The 22,309-nt window shown below is 37.5% G+C and overlaps 1 protein-coding gene across 7 annotated transcripts in view; it reads right to left on the bottom strand.

The window, feature by feature from the left end:
* msn (serine/threonine-protein kinase msn) overlaps nucleotides 1-22,309 on the bottom strand; it is a 129,668-nt gene that overhangs the window by 68,387 nt on the left and 38,972 nt on the right. For 6 of the 7 annotated variants that reach the window (XM_081770013.1, XM_081770010.1, XM_081770011.1 and 3 more), the window contains exons 9-14: nucleotides 19,869-19,996; nucleotides 12,235-12,352; nucleotides 9,490-9,641; nucleotides 8,855-9,045; nucleotides 5,462-5,529; nucleotides 187-272 (exon numbers count right to left, since the gene is read on the bottom strand). In XM_081770013.1, coding sequence (XP_081626139.1) covers nucleotides 187-272; nucleotides 5,462-5,529; nucleotides 8,855-9,045; nucleotides 9,490-9,641; nucleotides 12,235-12,352; nucleotides 19,869-19,996 — 743 coding nt within the window. The remainder of the gene's footprint in view (nucleotides 1-186; nucleotides 273-5,461; nucleotides 5,530-8,854; nucleotides 9,046-9,489; nucleotides 9,642-12,234; nucleotides 12,353-19,868; nucleotides 19,997-22,309) is intronic. The other variant, XM_081770012.1, reaches the window with a different exon arrangement.

Below are 22,309 nucleotides of genomic sequence, written 5' to 3' on the forward strand. Positions count from 1 at the left end.
TACGGGATCAACCTAATCTAATAAAACAGAATGCAATTGTACGAATGATAGAAAACAAAAATCCTATTTATTAGTAGGGAAGGCAGAGCTAGCTCAGGAGACTTGAATTCCCTCTCCGAAACCTAAAATAATATTGTACTTATTAAATTCAATTTTTAAATGTCAAGAACTAGTAAATCTTCTTACCTTTTTCACTAGTGTTCTGTCTCCCATCTCTTCTTCATCTGGCGTTGGGGGCAAAGGTCTATTTGGTGCTCCACTAACTGAGGCCCCTGTGAATACAAAGAGTTTCAGTGAACGTTACAGCATTAAAAAAAAACTAGAAGTATTGTATGCATTATCTGATACGCAGTTAATACTTATAGACTTGATTATCTTCGAATGAAAATTATACATTTAGGAAGAGTCTAAGCCCTTCTAACTTTCAAAACAAAAGGTATACTTTTAACGAATAAAGTTTTCCATACAGAAATACTTTAGAATGATCTATTTACACTTGTAGAAGGACTTCGTGTCTGGAGGTACAGTGCGTGTTCCTGTCTTCTCGAGTTATAACCTTGTATTTTGGTGCACACAAGTCTAAAAGGAACGTTTTAAAAAAAAACACCTCCAGCGGGAACAAGAGTCCACAGTACGCACAGCAATTCAAGGCAGTAGGAATTATAAGCACATCTGCCACATAATAGGAGACCCAGAACAAAGGTAAGGAGTTCAATTAAGTAACTCAAACTACGATTTCTACAACTAGAAAAGGTAAAGTCTATATTCCAAAATATTTTGCGCAAGAAAATAAAAGCCAAGCCCTACAGATCGTGTTTTGGTTTTAAGCATAATCTAATTCGTCGTTTCATGACCCTGGAAAAGTGAATCGATCCAAATGCCGAATCCAATTTAATCCTTCATTTAAATCAGAAACCATTTCCGGTTTCAACGTTACCTTCATTAAGTAAAACCGGAAAGAGACAGCGAGAAGCAGTTATTTGATACGGATTCCATCACCACTCTTACCTCTGTAATGGAAATCTTCTACTATTTCCGGTTTCAATATTGATCAGCACAGTACGAAAATGGTAATACACAACATAGATTGGCTTTTTGGTAAGGATTCAGCCCCTCAAGAATAGGTTTCTCATTCCCGTTTATCTCTTTATTCAAACCGGAAGTGGTAGAAATCCACCGTTTCTGGTTTCAACGGTGATCGCCACAGAACGAAAACGGTAATAAGACAACGAGAAGCAGTTTCCTGAAATGGATCGTTGCAAGAATATGTTTGTTTCCGTTCTTCTCTCTGTACTAAACCTTGAAGGCACAGAAATCTACTAAAAAACTCCCCGTTTCAATACTGATTCCAATAGAAACCTCCCGTTTATTAATGAATATACTACTTACTTTAAGAGGATGCATGTTGAATATTCATTAAAAAAATACTTACCACAAAAGCATCCGAAATCATCTCAATGTGAACGTTTCGGTAGAAAGTTACTTCCTTCTTCAGCACATACGACGGTATTTCCAAAAGTTTCCGATCTGACACTAAAATATCGCGCCATTGTCAATAAACCGTTCATGGCAAGTAGTGCCATCTACGGAAGAAATAATGTATTAGCTTCAATTTCAACTGTCTAGTTGCATCAGTTCGCTGGAGGGAGTTATTTGAATCAGCTCCTGTGCGTCAACTCTCATCCTGCATGACAATACTACAGTTCATATGCTCTTCTTGCCAAGGCTCCAGTGACAGACTGTAGCTTCGGCGAGATTCTGCATCCATCCTACAGCCCAGATTTAGCACTGTAGCCTTGGCAACAACACCCGTGTGGACCGGAATACTGTCATGCAGTATGCGAGCTCAGAACACAGCGACTGGTTCAAAATTATCTCCAAAAATCTGACAGGTGGAACTGATACATTACTTCTCTCATAGATGGCACTATATGCAATGAACGACTTCTTATCAGTGGCGCGATATTTCACTGTCAGGACGGAAACTTTCGGAAATACCCTCTATCTTCCCAGAAAACCAACGTCTGTGGAACAGCATTAGTATTAAATCCATAGTTTCATAACCTAACCCTAACCTAACAGTCAAAAGTCATACGGTACTACGTCAGAGAAATAAGCTGGTTTGTCAAGTTTTCAGAGGGAATTTCTGGGCCATGTATTCCCCACCACATCAACGCTGCTCAAAGTCTCCTATCACTTCATTTTCCACAAACAGTGCTATGCACACACGTTGTTATTTCTTCTACTTCTTCTGAACCAACTGGTTTGTAACCCTGTCGAATGCATCTCCGAACATGTCAAAATACGCTCTAGTACGAACGCGAATTAACTTGTCACACTTCGTACAAATCAGATTGAGAAATTTGTGTCGTGCATCACAACTGACAACTAACTAACCAAAGACTTATCTAGTAAGCGTCGATAGTTTATACGTTAATAACCCTACGGTTTCAAATGAAATGAAATGAAATCTTTGAGTTTTACGTCCCACGGTTATGCCGGTTAGGCTAAAGGAGACGGTGATGATGAGAGATGAGTGAGATGGTGGAATGAAGAAAGTGGGAGGAAACGGGAGAACCCCGAGAAAACCCACGAGCACGGTGTTTGTCCACCACAAAGTTCACTTGGCGGGGGCTGGGATCGAACCCGGGACCCCAAGCACCAGAGGTGAACGCTCTACCACTGAGCCACCGCGCCCCCTCCTACGGTTTCAAATCTTACAATATATATTGATAAGTGAATTTTATTTCACACGAGTTCTGTCATTGCAGAGGAAACTTCAGCTGCAATGACATCACTTCGTGCTAATTTATGCTTGAATTCTTCAGTTAACGTTCCGATGAGTAAAAGAATATTCCTATCACTTCATCCCAGAATATTTACCACTTGTATGCATCAAGGTTAACGCTTGTACGTATGAAGATAATGGCATATTAGGTCCATAAGGAAAGAAAAGACAGCAAAACAAAGAGAACTTAAAGAGGTCTATCATTTTGGGACGTATTTTGACAAAAGACGCTTACTGCACCAAAAAGATCAAGTCAAGAATTGCTGTACGAAAAGAGGCATTCAACAAGAAAAGATCAGTCCTAACTGCGTTCTAACGAAGAAGCTCGTTAAGTGTTATATACGGAGCATGGGATTGTATGTTTCAGAGACTTGGACACTAGAAGTTAGAGAAGAAATATTTGGAGAGCTTGGAAATATAGTATTAAAGAAAGGTGAAGAAGATAAAATAGACAAAGACAGTAATTAAACCAAGATGTTTTAAGACGAATAGGAAAGAAGAGGACGCTCTTATCCAGCATCCTTCGTAGAAAGGCCAACTGGATTGGACACATCTTGTGACGAAATTGCCTCCTTCATATCGCCACACAGGTAAGATTGAAAAAAGACAGGCAAAGAAAGAAGAACACAACTTATCGATTATTTGAAAAACAGAAGAAAATACTGAGAGTTAGAGGAGGAAGTCGAAGACTGAGAAACATTTTTAGACCCATTGCCATAGCCAAAGAAACATTCAACAAGAAAAGGTCATTCTTAACTTAATATTGGATTAAGGAAGAAATTGGTCAAGTGCTATATATGGAGTACTAGAACTTGGTGGTTCAGAGACTTGGAAATTACGGAAGTTAGAGAAAAAATATTTACGGAGCCTGGAAATGTAGTGTTGGAAGAAGATAAAATGAACGGAGAGAATAACAAATGAAGAAGTTTTAAAACGAATAGGAGAGAAGAGGACGTTCTTATCCAGCACCCTTCGTAGAAAGGCCAACTGGATTGGACACATCGTGCGAAGAAATTGCCTTCTTCATACCGCTACAGAGGATAGGATTGAATGAAACACAAGTGTAGGAAGAACATAACTTATTAATGATTTGGAACATACAAGAAAATATTGGGAGTTCAAGGACGCATACCCTAACCTAACGGACGAGGGGTGTCCTACCCAGGACCTCCTAACAAACAGAAATAATAATAATAATAATAATAATAATAATAATAATAATAATAATAATAGCAAAAAACGTTTTCGAAGTAACAACTGATCACTTTAACAATAAAAGCATTCATGTGTAGTATCCACCTGGCTGGTGCATTAATTAAAATCCTTTCTCATAGTTTATATGAGACAAGAATAATCCATCTGAAAATACTGAAAGCATAGTTACAAAACTTATGATCTGGATCACGTTGAAACCACGAAGAAAAAAAAATCAAATCCATGTAATTAAAACTGATTCTATCGGGAGTGAAAATCGATAATAATGACGGATAATTACGACGGACATTCATTCAAACTGCACAGTTATTTATAAAATATCGCTACTTAGTATATAAGCTTTGATTATCACTTAATTATGAGTCGACTAATCTTTCAAGCAAACTAAATAATGAAATTATGAACTACTACGAGGGTCATTTCAGAAGATCTGCACACTGAAAGATATTATGGAAGTAAATAATTTATTGTACAAAATACCTTTACAGACCTTCAATATAATCTCCGTTCTTGCTTCTGACAGCTTCCCGACGTTTTGGTAAATTCTGTATTCCGGATAGTGCATCTTCATTGTTGAGCTGTCTGATCACTCGGGTCACCTCACTGGACACTTCATCAATTGTATCGAAACCTTTTGCACGGAGTGGTTCATTCAATTTGGGTACAAATCAGTCTAGTGAGCTTAAATCAAGACTATATGGTAGGTAAAGAACCAATGTTCTTCACTCAGATCATACAGAACCCATCTGGCAGCGATTTTTCTCATCTTTAACTTTTCAGTAATGATTTAGTAAACTGAAGTAGCATACATTCTGGCCTCATAATGCAATTTGCTCGCATGTTTTTCGTCGATCCTCTCTCAAAATTCACAATAAACTCAAAGGTGTAGACTGTTGCAGCTGATTATCTTACAGTTCTTGGATTGTCCGCAGTGCTTCCGCTTGGGAGTGTCCGTTTCTCGACATACATGGAAACAAAGCCGACAACCGTGATACAGTGCTACGATCCACTACACTATTTCCACAAACTTCTCGCAAAGCATTGTAAATTTCAGTTGGATTCTTTCCACGTAGAGTTTCGATTTTGATATAGGAAGGCTGGTCACTATGTGTAATCCGACCTGAGTCGGGTTCACCTTCTATTTTAACACTGAATCTCACAGCACAGCCACCATGCAAACCAGCAAACGCAGGCACAACCGTCAAGTCAAAACTCTGACTCGTAACTGACATAAAACTGAACTTGATCACACCACTCACCCAACGTTCGCGCGTGCGCTGTGTGCATGATTTTCGAAATGACCCTTGTAGAAAACACCATTATAGTCTTTTAGATATTTTGTTTTTACTACAAAAGTAAAATTTGAAAACTTGTGAAGGTGTGAACTCCTAAAAATATTTGACATTCTATACAGACAAGATCTTTTAAATGTTCGTAAAGAAAGATAAGGGTACTAACCTTCATGAATAACCATGGTCTGGCCTTGGGTGGTGGCTTCTGTTGGTCTGTAAGGAGAAAGTTCATGCCTAGAGAAGAACAAACATAAAATGGTTGAAGTCAGATAAATCAATGTCCTCAATGAATCTGAAACAGCCACTTCACAACTGATACGAAGAGAAAACTGAGGACATCAACATCTATCTGCTAACACTGCTCACATGCAAAAAAATAAAAGATAAAATAAAAGTGAAATGCATTGCCATTTTTTTTTAATTCCACGAAAATTTCAAATAAACAAAAAGTAATTAACTCTCATTCAATAAAAAAGCATATCAAGCTTCGCATGAAACGAAATGATACTGCAATGCAGACCCACTTTACACATTTTACATTTAATGAAAGGAATTAGAACTACTGCATGCACTTATTTAGTGGAGCATATACATAATGTTAATTGATTAAAATTTTATGTTAAATATTAGTTATCGACGGTTATAGTAATGCTATATGATTTCACGCCCGTAAAATGAAATAAAATTTTTAAGTTTTACGTCCCACGATTATGTCATGTAGGCTAAAGGAGACGGTGATGATGAGAAACGAATGAAATGGTCGAATGAAGAAAGTGGGGGGAAACGGGAGAACCCCGAGAAAGCTCACGCACATGATGTTTGTCCAGCACAAAGCTCACTTGGCGCAAGTTAGGATCGAACTAAGGACCCCATGCACCAGAGGTCAACGTTCTACCACTGAGCCACTGCGGTCCGACTTTTCACACGTGTAGCTCTACCTACACTCATGATATGAACATGCATGTTGCATTTCCTCTATCTGAAAAATATTTCTTATTAATAACGAGACAAAAGTAAAGTCACAAAGCTCCCTCGCGGCTAAGTGGTTAGAATACACGCCTTTGGCGTGAGAGACCCGGGTTCCGTTGCCGGAGGGAGCTCATGTGGATTGGATTTCATGTTAATCACCAGGTTCATGTCTCATATAGCCTCGCTGCTGAAAGAGGCGTTAAAATCAAATCAACTCAAAATGGAGCCACAATAGCGTAATTCAGTAAGATATTTACTTCCCAACTAGGTGGCCCGGTTTGATTTGATTCCCGCTGAGAGCGCGATTTTTTTTCTAGTCTCGTTCTAATGAAACTTCCACCTCTTTAAAATGAGTAACGTGGAGCAACATGAGGCCAAAGAGTGGTACTTACTACAAGTCGAGAATGTAGCTTCATTAAAAAATAAGGAGAATCAAAAAAGGCATCACTAACAATAATATTTACTTAAAAATTTTACGTATGAATGCACTGTAGTAGTATTCTTTGGTTTCAAAATTAAAATATATTCAGATCTGCTAACGCTTTCTCTTCCAAGAAGTATAAAAAAATCAAATGAGGTTTCCTTCGCTGACCAATCGCTCCACAAAACAGAACAAATTGATTTCTTTTAACGGTAAACGGGTAAAACGAAATTAGTTAAGGTTTATAGTTTTTTTCAGTATTCAAATCATGCTGAAGTGAATGCCACTTAAACTTCACATTTAAATCATGCAATGAACAGGAACATAAAAAAAGTTACATTTAGATATACATAAATACAATGTTAGTATACAGTGTTTGTTAATTCAGTTAGTCCAATTTCTAATTCTCTCTGTTAACTACAATTAACGACTGAATTTTACGGAAAATTTATGTAAATCGCACTGAATAGACATAAAGACGTAAATAACGATTTTCCTCTTTCTATAATCTAACACTACTATATGTTATTATGTTTCTTATTTAACTAGTCTACTACGAGAAGGGATCAGAAACTAAGGTTACAAGGCTGATATTTCTGGAGTTTTGTCTGTTATAGAGGAATGAGAAGTGTGCGGTAATTTTAATACATGAAGTTGGCAACTGTGCAGAATTCCAGCCACTTATGGCGCTAGTTCTATGTAAACACAAATGGCGACTCGTTTGGAAAACTGGTCTCGCGAAGAAGTCTGCTCAGTTATTAGATTTCTGTGGGCGAAACATGTACCGGTAGCTGGTAGAGGTTTACGGGGAGACTACAATGTCTCGTCAGCATGTTGCAGACCATCATCTTCCTTCACGACAACGCGCGCCCGCACACAGCCTACAAGACCACCACGCTGTTGATGCAGTTTCGCTGAGACATCGTCGACCACCCTCTCTACAGCCCGAACCTCGCTCCAAGCGACTTTCACCTGTTCCCGCTCTTGAAGGAGCACCTAGAAGGCCGTCGCTTCGGTTCAGACGAGGAGGTGAAACACTTTGTGACAACGTGGCTGAACACAAAAGGAGAGGATTTTTATCTGGAGGGAATCTTCAAACTCATCCCACGATGCAACAAGTGCCTCAACTATATGGAGACTTTGTCAAAAAAACAACCTAATGTAAGTACTATCTGTTGGTTGTATGAAATAATACAGGGTGCGGCAGAACCGACTAAGTAGTTTCTATCGATTACCGCGAGAGCTGTGGTGGGGGTAGGCACTTGCACGTCGTCTGCCTTTGTTCAGTCGTTGACCCCATTTCAGTAGCTAATATGGTCTGGACCGGTGCACATCGTGGTTTTGCCGTACGCGCTTATTATGAAAACAACAGATCTGTGATCGCTACACAACGAGCTTTTCGGCGACAGTTCAACATTCCACGCAACAATGCCGTTCCTAATGCAAACACAATTCGGTCCTGGGTTCGGCAGTTGGAAGAAACTGGTAGCACACTAAGAATAGATACACATACACATAGCTGCTCACACAGCTCGAATTTCACTTGATGTTTTGAGAGAAATGTTTCCGGGACGCCTCGTCTGTCTGAGGAGTGATGTCGAGTGGCCTGCGCGGTCACCAGATTTGGGCATTTGTGAGTACTTTCTTTGGGGATATCTGAAGGAAAAGGTTTTCAAAAGCGCCCTCACACCCTACCAGAGTTAAAACAGCGGATTATTGACGAAGTGAATGCCATACCCCGCGATATGTGTGCAAGAGCTGCTCAAAACTTCAGGGATTGTCTACAACAATGTATTGATGCTAACGGTCGCCATCTTGAGGGCATTATTTTCAAAACTAAATTAATGTAAAATGGTATATTGTACTAATTTAGAAAATAAAAACTTTTTTTTTTCTCTACATATCCAGATTTACTTTTTATTGCTCCTTAAAACTGCTTAGTTGGTTCTGCCGCACCCTGTATATACGTTTCACTGCAGGCTTTTTAATCTTACTTCCTGATCACTCCTCGTATCTTCCAAAACAGGTCGTATATTTCAAGAGACTCTAACAATTTGACCGAATTAATGCAAAATTATCACTACACTTTATTATTAAGTAGAAGTCACTATTTACAAATATTAAATCTCTAATTATTGGAAGCATGCGCATTAACGAAAGGCAACTTACAATGGCTTTGGAGGATCGCTCGCAAGCAGTGTTCCATCATTTCTGACTCGCCCCTCGTCCTCTTCATCACTATCACTTTCCGCATCCACAACGGATGGAACTTCAGTCGACTTTCCATTCTGCCTGCCCCGGTCGTGTCCAATGTTACTAACACCTAATTCATTCAACTGAGCAGCTATCATGTCAAGATCCTGAAAACAATCCATTTCAAATATTAAAAGTCTGTGCAAATATGGATGACATAGCTGGAAACAACAGGACATCTCCACAATCACGACTTTTAAGAAAATAAAATTGACGTTCCCACGTAAAAGTACCTACTTTGAAAATGTATTTAGTACATCTTGAAGTTTTACTTAGTTATATCCTGACATACTTCTGTGATATTTTGAAAAACAAATCAGTATTGCACATTATCTAACTTGAGAAGAACATGGAGGTGAAGGTGATTAATTTATCTATTAATCTATTTATTATCTATTATCTATTAATTTAATTCTTCGGTTATATGCACCTATTTACAACTATTTATTAACAGTAACCATGTCTATAGCTTATTTGTGCCTCATGAACCATTCTATACCTCCAAATAAAGTACAAATAAAATAACCGTATGGTGAAACTGAAATACTTACTTCCGGCTTATGAACCATAGGTTTAAATATCTGTGAATTCCTATGTTGCTGTTGTTGTTGCTGAGCATTGTTAGGTGGTGTTGGACCTTTCTGTCGATCCTCTCTTGGTGGAGGAGGAAGAGGTCGCGACGGAGGTTGAGGATCTGGGACAACTGCAACCACAAGACAATAAACGTATATACGTAATTCAGAAATATCTTAATTTCTAATATCAGACACAAATCTCTATTTAAGAACTAAACACTAGATAAATTCATTGTGCGTAATTTTATGCAAGGTATCAATTCCCTATCAATACTACCATTACGAAAGTTTGATGTTTTTTGTGGATAAAATGAGTGCATCAAGTTATCATTCTACTTCTTATAGACAGAAAAATGACGGTAAGGCGCAAGAAAGAAAAGATGGAAAAACAAAAAGTTATTATTTTCTTCCAGATCTATTTATTTTCTTCCTGTTAAGAACTGAGTCTGCCCGAGTCTATACAACTGACAACGATATTTTTTTCCCTAAATGTCTCCAAACTCAATCCAATTGAGACTGAGGCCAGCTGAGAGCCAGTTTGAGCATCTCTGCTACAAAAGACTAGATTCGAGCTCTTAGCAGCAAAGCAGCTATCTGTAAGAAATTATTAGACCATGTCGCAAAATTTCCGGTCGCCAGGTCGCCATTGGCGACTAAAATTTACAGCTGACGATCAGTATTCAGTGCGAATGTTTTCTGCGTAAACTCACAGGGTTGCGCAGCTTCTGCTTCGCACGAAAATAATTGTGACTGAGTGAGGAAATAACTGTCACTGATATGAAATGTCCAAACCAATCCTGAATCTAGATGTCTGGTTTTGAAATGTTATGCCCTAATGTAATATCTTACTTTGTCAAACCAAAGGCCGGCGGGGTAGGGGAGAATTCTCATAATTTGTATGTGAGAGATACAGGCGACCATCAGTTTTGAATTGGCGAGTGCGTCTGACTTTGAAATTTTGTGCTCTGTATTAGACAATACCTTTATCTTTCTCCCCAGCTTCCAAACTATGCTACGCATATAGCAAGTCTTATAGAACGGTTATGTGTCTCTGCTGACACGTATTACAACAAAATAGGTAAGAGATAATACGAGGAACGTTCTTTTTAATTGATTTGGCATCCCCAAAAATATTCCTATCTCCACTAACTCTTTATTCAAACCGGAAGTCTTAGAAATGAACCATTTCCGGTTTCAACATTATTCACTACGAAACAAAAATGACAACAGATATCGACTCAATGTGTCGCGAACAGATTCCATCTGTCTCCACTTCTCTCTTTACTAAAACCGAAAGCGGAACAAAGAACTAACGATCATGTCACTAGTAAAAAGTGCATAAACTTGAGTAATTTCGTAATTTGCGCCCAACTAATTTGAGAATCCTGAATTATATGAAACAATTTTCAAACATATCTGTTCGTGGGGTCACGAGAAAAAATACCTTGAAGCTGGGATATTCGTATTTATTTATTTGTTTATTTATGTTCTAAATTTGGAATCATTTTTCTAAGCACCAGTTGGCCAATCGTCTATTGCAACGCGGAGGAAATGTCACCACTGCAGCCAGTAAAGAGCGCTTCAAACTGTCAACTGTGGAGTGTTCTTCACTCTCAAGCACTGCCCACAATTTATAGTCCAGGAGGTTTAGATCAGTGCTGCTAGAGGACTAGCCATCAGTAGATACGATGCCAGGCTCTAGCTTCAGCCAATCTTGGATTGTTTCGCCTTATGGACAGCAGAAGAATCTTACTAGAAAGTCCACTGGGGCGTTATAAGCAGGATGGTGGTGAAGTCCTTCAGTAGAGGCTCGAGCACAGCGTTTTGGGGCACCCAAGCCCCGGTTTTCATCCATTTCTCACAAAAATAAAGACGATACAATCCACTGATCGATCGAAGTTGCACTTCGATCGAGAATCTCCTATAATTTTTGAATAAGTCAGTTTATAGGGTGGTAGGGACTAAGTTATGCTGGCATTACACGATGACTAACACGGAATTATGGCCTCTCTGGATTTTCGAAACCTTATCCTTGACTTCCCCAGATGATCAGCCATATTTCTTATTATTTTCGCGATTGACACACTCTTCAATGGTGACACAGTTTCTCGGTGACACAGTTTCTCATTGGTGAAGAGAATCTATCTGTACCGTTCACATTTACACTTCCATCTACTTCGTGGCCTTCTCTCGGACGAACCTGAATGTACCCAGTATGAAGGAAACACACTACTGTGCGGTACACAAACTTATGAGTGGTTTGAGTTTTTTTTTAAGCATGCTGACAATTTTATTCGCCGATTTCCCAACTCAGTAAAGCACTATCATTGCTACTCAGCTTTCGTTATCACTCCATTCCATTCTGCCTGTATGAGTAACACGTCTTTTTTCTACAGCACCACCCACAGTAAGTCATCACACATTTCAGTGTCAGGTTCGTTCATTTTCCTCACAACGGGTAATGGTGCAGCCTCTAGAACTTTGTAACAGTATTTATGGCCAAATTAAGTATATTTTAGATTGCATTCGACAAATTCAACATATTCTTAAACCAACTTAACACTTGATATTAATTTACGATTTGATAATAATGTACTTGATAATAATGTACAATATATATATATATATATATATATATATATATATATATATATATTAATGTAGCAATTAGAATATTTTTAGTGCGAAGTATACTTTATAAAAAAGTGGAAAAAAACTTACCAATAAGTCTTTGTGGAATAGGAGGTCGTGCAGGAGGCCCTGGTTCCGGTATTTCTTCTCTTTCTGTCTTTTTGTTTTTGTTATCCTTCGCATCGTTCTGCATCAAGGTTCTACCTTCCTACGAAGTAAAACAACATGAAATGAAGATTTATAATTTCTTAATATTTATTTTTAGCTTCCTTTATATTTTTAAGATAGCGAAATGAACTATTATGCACCCCAGCAGTGTATACTTAACCGGAAAAATGCGTATCAATCCCTACGTCTTTTTCCGTCAATAACGTCGGAGCAAAAGAATCAACCTTAGAGTAATTTCTTCTGATGTACAAAGAAGGAAACCATTACTTAATTGATTTATTCATTATTAAGATACTGACCAAAGATGAAATAGAGAATGAATATATACTATTGTCAGCGACTGTACTTTTCTCTCTACTGAAGTTATTACTAGAGCCCGGATTATATGTAATTATATGTTTTCCCCTTCCATATAGTTCCGAAAAAGTTCAAATCTTCACAAATAACGTGAACAAGATCATTATACCTACGTTTTATTTGACATATTTTACTCAATATTACATATTTTCAAGCATTTTACATAAAATCAATTATTTTAGCAGTTTCTTCTAATTCCTGGCCATTCCCTACTAGTGGATGTTAAGGAATACAAAACAACTTGCAGAAATGTTACTGGAATTTCCGAGAAATTTGCCCTCTCCTGCACGAGCAGAAGGCCAAACCTAATTTTAGATGTCTTGACATTGAAGATTTCACTGCTTGAGGCAGTTCATTCCGTAACCCTTTCAAGGAAAGTCATCCTGCCAGTTTCATCCCTCCGTGCTGTCTGACAGAAAAATAGCCGCACTGTGGAAAATTTCTTCACACGAACAGACGTTGTCTTGTGAACGTGTTTATCGTGAATTGAGGTTTTGTGTATTGATATTTCGTCATGGCAGCGGTTCCATCATCGCTAGCATCTAAATTAAAATCATAGGCTACTGTAGATTATGCTTTTACAACCGATGGTAAGTTGGTGATTTGTACAGTATGTGACAAAACGATAAGTTGCTTCATAAAATCACAACTGGAACAACATATATGAACCGCGCTTCACACGAAAAAGAAACGAGAATCTTCTTTTCACAAACAAGTTCTTTTCACGCAGATGCGACAGGGATCGTCTTCATCGGAGAATGAGTTTTTCGCGTTTATGTGTGATGCAATGGTAGCTGCAAAGATTCCTTGGAACAAGCTTCAAGTACCAGAATACCGGGATTTCTTGAAGAAGTATTGCAAGCGAAATATCCCAGACGAATCTACACTGCGGAAAAACCACCTCGATGCTTGCTACAACAAAAGTGTCGAAGCAATTCGCGCTCAGATCGGCGATTCCTATATATGGGTGGTGGCTGAGACGAAATCACCGACAGTTTGAGACGCTTTGTAGCGAATTTAAAGTTGGCAAGCTAGATCCCAACTCGCCCTCCAAATCCTACTTGATATATTGCAAGGAGCTTGAATGTGTCAATCATTCTTCCGTGGCAAGGTTAGTAAATGATGACCTGAAAGTGTTGTGGCCTCGTGGTGTTGAAAAGAAGAAAGTTCTTGTTTTCTACACCGACTCTGCAGCATACATGTTAAAGGCAGGTAACGCACTCAAAGTTTCCTACCCCAACTTAGTTCACTTTACTTGTGCTGCACATGCACTTAAACGTGTCGCAGAGGAACTAAGAAGCAACTTCCCTGACGTGAATAAACTTGTTTCCAGTGGAAAAAAGGTGTTTTTGAAAGTTCCCCAAGGAGTCCACTGTTTCAAGTTCCCCAAGGAGTCCACCGTCTGCCAAATGTATTTCTCTCTCCCGAGCCGGTGTTAACCAGATGGGGTACTTGACATTTTACAACGAACATTTTGGCGGCGTCAAATCTGTTGTAGACTTTTCCTCGCCGACAGTGCAGTTTCCTTGCGTGAAGCGCAAGCTGCGTTTTCTGATCCCAAGATGTCTTCTTTGCTCGCGTACATTACAAGCAATTTTGGTTGGCTTCCGGAGAGGAACAAAAAAATTGGAAACTTTTGGACTCTTGCTTCAGAAATTCCTGAGTGTCCTGGAGGATGCAAGAAATAAGTTAGATGTTGTTCGAGGAGAAGCTGGTGCGAATGTTGCCACTAATTTCCAGAGGGTGCTGGAAAGGAACCCTGGGTTTGTCACATTTCTCAGTATGTGTAAAATCCTGAGTGGAGAAGTTACAGAAGATCTGCATTATATTTCCCCCGAGAAAATTTACATCATGAAATACGCCCCAGTGACATCATGTGACGTAGAAAGGTAATTCTCTTCCTATAAAAATGTAATATCAGACAAGAGTTTTTCGATGTCTTTTGAAAACGTCGCAAATTATATCGTAGTTTCATTGTTTTTCTAAATAAGTGCCTCAGATAGTATTTGGATTATATTTGATTAGAAAAATTGTAACATTTCTTAAACTGTCATACAAGTGATTGCTTAGAAATAAACCACGAACTGCTTTAACTTAGTGCAGTGTATATATTAGTGCTATGTTTCTAAATCCATGCAAGAATAGTTTTGGTACGTACATTGTAAAAACTTTCTATTATATTTGATATGCCCTCTACTAATATTCCAAAAAATTTTTTTTTTTTTTTGAGTTGAACTGCGTTTTGTTTCATGTTTAATGACTGACCTAATTATTGTAAAGCGTAGCAAATTCATTTTCAAATTTGCTTAATTAAATTAAATATCACACATACAGTAAGAATTCAAATTGCATAAAAAACAAATTATATAGAAAAACATATATTTTAGCGATATTTTGATATTACATATTTGAATGATGTTATATATTTCACTACATATAATTAGCTTTTTCCTTAAATATTTATGTACATATTTGGAAAATGATTTTACATATAATCCGGGCTCTAGTTATTAACATCAATACAGAAAAAAAATTCTGAGCTATTTAACGACTCTGAATTCTAGTTATCACTTAATTGGGGATGACTAACTACGGCAGTGGTTCTCAAACTTTCCGATAACGCGGACCCCCCTGTCCATTCGGAAAGTGATCTGTGGACCCCCTTGCAATGTTATCTGAAACTTCACATGGTATTAAAAAATATACTAATTAGAATTACCACCGACAAGAAAAAGATCAAGAGAAATAGTGCAATAAGTAATTTATTCTAAAGATACATGTTTGTTTCCTACTGAACGAAATTTCAATTCAAAATACAGTAACTTTCAAGACTGAAAATCAAAAGTGGGGTAACTAATGTGATGAATGAAATTATTTCTGTTTTCCCATAATTGCATTCAAATCTGGAATAAGTTTTGTCACCATCAATCATTCCACATTAAGACGATTTCGCTTTAATACTGTAAAAAGCAGAAAAGGTCTGCTCATGTAAGTAAGTGGTAGGGAAAGTCATCAAATGTTGCAATGCCTTTTTAGACAACTCTTCGTACTCACAGCGCACATGCAACCAAAAGCTACAAAGTTCATTTTCTTTGAAAATGTTTTTCCATGAAGTATTGCAGGATAGTTCCAACAACTGTTCTTTGAAATGAAATCTTTGAGTTTTACGTCCCACGGTTATGCCGGTTAGGCTAAAGGAGACGGTAATTATGAGAAATGAATGAAATGGTGGAATGAAGAAAGTGGGAGGACGGTGTTTGTCCACCACAAAGTTCACTTGGCGGGGGCTGGGATCGAACCCAGGACCCCAAGCACCAGAGGTGAACGCTCTACCACTGAGCCACCGCGGCCCCAACAACTGTTCTTGTTCTATGTTAGAGAGATTCATACCTTGTAGGTCATGGATTTCTACATTAGTAAAAGGATTGTCAATCCAACGATTACCAGGTTGTGGGACAGGGAAATATTCTCGAAAACTTGAAGTTAATGCTTTCAAGTGCCCTACAAGTGTTTTGTGCATTTCAGCAGAGTTTTTCACCTGAAGAATCAATTAAATCCTTGAACACTGGAAATGATGAATAGTTATTGTTTTGTACTCGTACTGCCCACAGCCACAGTTTCTTAATCTTAAAAACACTTCTTCCATAACAGCTGAGAGTTCCATTTTATTACAACACATTTTAAATTTTAGGCGTCGCGTACCCCACTTTAAGAACCACTGAACTATGGTATATGGAACCCGAAAGTTTAATGCCGCGTTCACAAAACGTCTCCATTGACTTCTGTCCTTTGCCACCTGGATCCAGTTTCTACTTTCTATTCCTATTTCTGCGATATCCATCTTAATATTGTCCTCCTATCTGTGCCTACGTCTTCCTAATAGTCGTTTTCCAGTTAATATTTTGAAAGCGTTCCATTCAGACTACATGACCTGCCTACCTAAGCCCCCTAGATTTGATGGCCCTAACAACGTTTGGAAAACGATATAAATTATGCAGTTCCTCGTTATGAAGTTTCCGCCACTCACCATTTCCGTTTCTCTTTGGTCCGAATATTGGTCTTAGGATCTTGTTCTCAATTACTTTCAGTCTATGTTCTTCCCTCAGAGTAAGCGACCATGTTCCGCAACCATACAGCACAGATGATGACACAAAGCTAATATTTTGACACAAATCACTTCTTTAGCTTTCCATTTTGAACTCATATAGTCAGTTTGAACTATGTTTATAAAAAGTATAAAGAATAAAGAGTAATATTTAACCCAGCGATTACAGAAGTTTAAGATTCTTAAAATTACTAACACCTCTTTTACATGGTGAAGTTGACGCGAAGCACAACTGTTCCTGTGTTACATTTAACATACAAAACACAAGACAACAAATTCACAAATCTTAACTTTATTTTGTGATTCAATTTTAGTACGCATATGAATACTTGATTCATACCGTCCCAATGATAGAAAAGTGGAGAGCATTCAAGGACAGACAACGAGTATGTTTCAGACAGTTCTTTTCAGCTACAGACAATCTTTATAATTTTACTTTCCTTGCCTTTTTCGATTATTGGCCATATCGTGACAGGAACAAACTGCCTCGCCGCTGATGTCCCCATTAAATCATATTAATTCATTCTCCTTTTCTTTTCTGCATTTTAGCACCTCTTAGGAAAAAAATCAATAATAAACAAATGTAATTATTTTACTCAGCAATAATATAGCCAAGTTACTCGCGTGTTTCTTACATCAGACAGGCATTTCCTTGAATGATGTATTCCAACCTTTGAGCAACAGATAAGCAATCTCTAGCTATTCGAACGATTCCTCTAAGGTCTACAGGGAAATCGATGTGAACACTGCTTAAGTAGAACTGATTGTCTACAGACGCCGATGTGACGGAGAGGAAGATTGTAAAAGTTGATTTTTAGAACTGGAAGCTATAGACAGGATTTTTCGCATTCCCTCTCCTTGAATCGCGACATTACAATGAGAGTAACAAAACCGAATCGTAAGTATGTTTTCGTCACAGGACAAGATTTCTAAATTCGATTTTACAGAGACAAAGAGTTTGATCTCGCAATGTGATTTTCTCTCGATCAAAGGGCTTTTCTTCATTCAGAATGACAGTAGTTCCAATCCCATCTCAATTACAAGTTCGGACTTCGAATGAACGAAAGAAAGATTGCTGCCAGTATCAACCTCCAGAAATGTGAAGCCAGGAATTCATACTGAAGCCTCTCGAAGGCAAAGCTGAGACCACGATATTAAGACGACGATAATTTCCTCTGGTGATTTTCTTTGCGTAAAAACTCTCTAGGCAAGAACCTGTGACTCTGAATGGTGAACACCACTCAAGAACTCGTCTCAAGGTAAGTAACCTACATGCCAAAATTACTCTTCTGACCGTTGTTTGTATTATTTTTCTATGCATTCTCAGAGATTGCTGATTCTTCTTCATCAAAGAATAGATGACCATTCTAAACCTGGATATTAACAATTAAGTCATCCATCCGAACTATTTTCAAGAACTCGACTCTGACACCACACTTGGAAAACTCGAGTTACGTAATTGCCCATTTTAAATTAGAAATGTATATTTGTTGAATATGTGATTTCCGCTTATGATATCCTGTCACTTTCACCCACAAGTACACAAATACAATCATAAAAGAAACATTACTGTGTAGTAAAATTAAAACTACACTTAGCAAACAGGTAATACGGTTTAAAGAATTACCTTATACTTACGAACTACGTGTGCTTTATTTGATACATTCAGTTTCAACTGTCTATGACCATTCCAAGTAGTGTAAGTCATGCTGGACATCAGAAAATACATGTTATTTAAATAAATAAATAAATAAAATATATATCGAGACGATCACTGTAATTGGAATTATAATATTGTTCCATAAAGAATGTAAGGAACACTTATTTACATTTCTCACATTACCTCTATGTTCCGTAAGATAAATAAAGTGCATAAACATTTGATATTTCAAAATGTACTCGGTTTTTCTTCTTCAGGGAGAAAAAGTTTTTACTTTCTTCAACTGTTTCTATATCTTACTATTTTACCCTTGAGATTCGTTAGATGTACATATCTTCTGTGAAACGTATTCACGAATTTAAAACTTAGAACATCATTTTACGTAACTGAGTCCATAAAATATTGCAATGTTTTCTGTAGAGTCTAATACAACAGCCCGGGATTCACCGGCCCCTTCACCTATTTATTTATAAAAATATTTCTCTATAATAATTTACAAAGTTTCTTTGGAATACAATAAAAATGTTTCCCAATGCTTAAATAATCCTCAGCACACAGTAGTGGCTTTGGAGACATAGGTCAATCTTCTTAGGTTAAAGTAGGAACCCCTTCGTTGATTCCAACTTCAGGGGTAGGTAATTATAAGGTATTTCCTTTGCCCAATGCTATCTCTGGAGATAGGATTCCTCCGTAGCTCAGTGCAACCTCAGGAGGAAGGTAGGTAGTTGTAGGATATCTCTTTCGCCCAATGCGGCCCCCGGAGAGAGGTGTTGGTAGGAAAATAATTAGTTAACTGATACTTCTGTCCAATTGCGGTCCTCTTTTATGGTTGTCCTCTAAAGGGTGGTACGTGAGGAGAGGATCGTGCATCTTCGGTTTCCTTCCGAACCAACTTCGTAACTTCCTGGTGTTCTTCTTCAATTATCTACTGGCGACAATGTTTGTACACAACGGCATGTGGTTGTGAATGAAGCATGTGTTTATGAAGGTTGTTTACACGTAAGTGTAGGGAACCTTACTTGAGGTTTTTCAATGGTACTGAATTGCTTGAATTTGAACGCAAAAGAAATACCACCAAAAACTTTAAGTATGTTTTATGGATTCAGTTACGTTTTATGGATCTGCTAAATTAAAAATTTGTATGTTTCACAGAAGATACGTACATCTACGAATCTCAAAAATAAAATATGTAAGAAATAGGAACATGTGAAGAAAGTATCAACTTTTGCTGTCAGAAGAAGAAAAAACAAGTAGTTTCTTTTAGATATTACTGATATTTATATACGTTATCGGCTTTCAGGGAACATGGAAGTGAGTGTGAAAATAGCACTTTATCTTGATCTGGATTCGAAAATTATATAATTTTTATTCAATCGCACATTAAGCGAATTTGTAACGTGATATTAAAACATGAAATTAAAAAAAAATCCTTACTTGTATTTGCTGGAAGTTCCTTCTAAGAGTATTATCACCAGGTGCTTGGACTATTGACGAAGGCTCTCCCGCAACTGCCGGCTCTTCTTCCTCATTCTCGGATCCGCTGTATCTGTAGTCTTCACGTTCTGTTTTAAGAGAAATTAAATAGTAATACACAACAAACACATCTTTTGAAACTAACATTACTACGAAAACTTACTTATTTCATCTTCCATGAGCCAATTAGATCACCTGAATAAAGGAAATATTTGGTTTGCCATAGGAACCAGACTGTGTCACGTGATCAGGTTAAAAGTCACCTTGCGTGCTAAATCGAGTCTAGAGATTCCAAATCCAGATGTGACATATTTCAAGCACGTAATCTCCGCGTGGAGCGCCTTGGGTGATTTGCAGATTTATATATTCTATCATTATTATTGATTTTACTCAACTTGACTTTTGACAAGGTTCTGCCCGTATTTATCTTCACACTAATGTTTAATAAATAAATAAATAGACTGTAGAGAAGAAAAACAACACATTAGTGACTTGACCTAAGGTGTATCCAAAACTGAATGCACTCAAAATTACACACAATGTATTTAGAAGAGGGAGTAGCTTTGTATAAAATAAGCCATGGTTCCGTTAAACATGGCTTTGGATCAGCTTATTGGCTGGACTGGAATTTAATGTTCCCTTCAGTACCGAGACCATATGAGACATGGATCTACGGTTTAAAGTGGAATCTGTACCACCGTAATGCTTAATTTTCAAGGTTTTCCCACCAGAAATCAAACCCGGGACTTCGCACACCAAGACGCGTGCGCTAGTAACTAGACTAGCGGGGAGAGAGAATTTAAATTTAACGTTTTGAAATTAATGATTACTTGTATTTTAATATATATAAATATTTAATCAAATAGAATATACCGTATATAGTGGCCCAAAAGTAGATATACATCGCTGCATTGATCAAGTATTACATTCTAGTTTATGGATTTATTTTCTTCGGCTGTTCGGAGCTTAAGATAAAAGAAGGAAGCATTAGAAACAAATAATACAGAAACTGTCTACCTGATAGATGATGATAAAAAAATGAAATGAACTTATCAATACGGTACTGTATACCTACTTTTGGGCCACCCTATATATATATCGGGTGTTCTAAAAACAGCGCCCACGAACAACAGAGCACTATTCTACAGGTCAAAATAAAGCGAATAATGGGGTATACTTCAGCCACTATAGGGAATAAAAAATTTCACCATGTGGCAACGTCATAGATTAACTTGGAACCATTTGCATTGCTCTACGAATGCGTCAAGCAGTTGCATCGACTGTTACACTAATAGGTGGTGCTAGTGTCAGGGTCTATCGACTTGAATTGTCATCTGAAAAGAATCGATGTAGGTATTTGATGGATTGCTAGATATACTCTATGTTTTTTTTATCCGCGACGTTGCCACAGTGCGATTCTTGTCTCCAGAAGAGAACGTGAAATGTATACAATTATACAGGTTTTAGCTTTATTTTGACTTGTACAAAAGTGTTCTGTAGTTTGTGGGCGCCGTTTTCAGACCACCCAAAATATATATATATCAGGGTTGGCTGCTTTAAGCCAAAAAACGAAAAATGTTCGTAAAAGTGTAAGTGTTCGTAAAATCTTGATGAACACAATTTCTGAATTATCACTTTTCACTCCCGTATATTATTCGTATTATATTTAGACTTACATTCCCCATTTATTGATAAAATACATGTTTACTATTGATAAAATACATCGAAATACCGTACTTTTCTTTTGGGGGGGAGGGGTCATACAAACCCCACGAGAGGCATTTATTGAAATCAAAAATATCTTTGGTATCCATTTATGTATAAAAGTGTCAGAGCCAAAGTGGATTCAAATAATTCGTATCTTTATTCACTTTTCTTACTGATATGCAAATTAAGTCGTTGTATTTCTTTAACTTGGGTTAATAAAAGTCGTAGTGAACTAACTTGGACTAAATTAGTTCTTCTGTACTCTGTAGTATTTTGAAATTGTCAATATGTAATTCTGTATAATTGTTTCAATTGTGTAACTGTTTATCTTTTTGTCTTTGTGAAATGACTCTTGACAATTATATTAACAAGTATGTAAAGATAAGTACAACGTATTTTTATCAGGAGTCCTTCGTGAGAGAGTCGCCAGACGTATCGCATTTGTGGTCAATTAGTCCCGGTTTCGAGTTCAAATAGAGGATAATTTCTCTCGAATGTAAGCCGAGAAGTGGTTTGGATTCCACTTTAAGCTTATGTTGCCCCTTTCAGCATAACCCGGTTGTTGCACAATAATACCAAGGCGACATAAACTTATTTCTGTCCATATATGATATAAATACATAGAGCAAATTATTTAAATAAAAAAAAACATGGTTTTTGCCAACCCTGATATATATAAACAAACAAGCAAGCAA

This window comes from Thermobia domestica, chromosome 8 (assembly GCF_964235325.1).
Source record: "Thermobia domestica chromosome 8, izTheDome1.hap1.1, whole genome shotgun sequence".
In the NCBI taxonomy this organism is placed as follows: Eukaryota; Metazoa; Arthropoda; class Insecta; order Zygentoma; family Lepismatidae; genus Thermobia; species Thermobia domestica.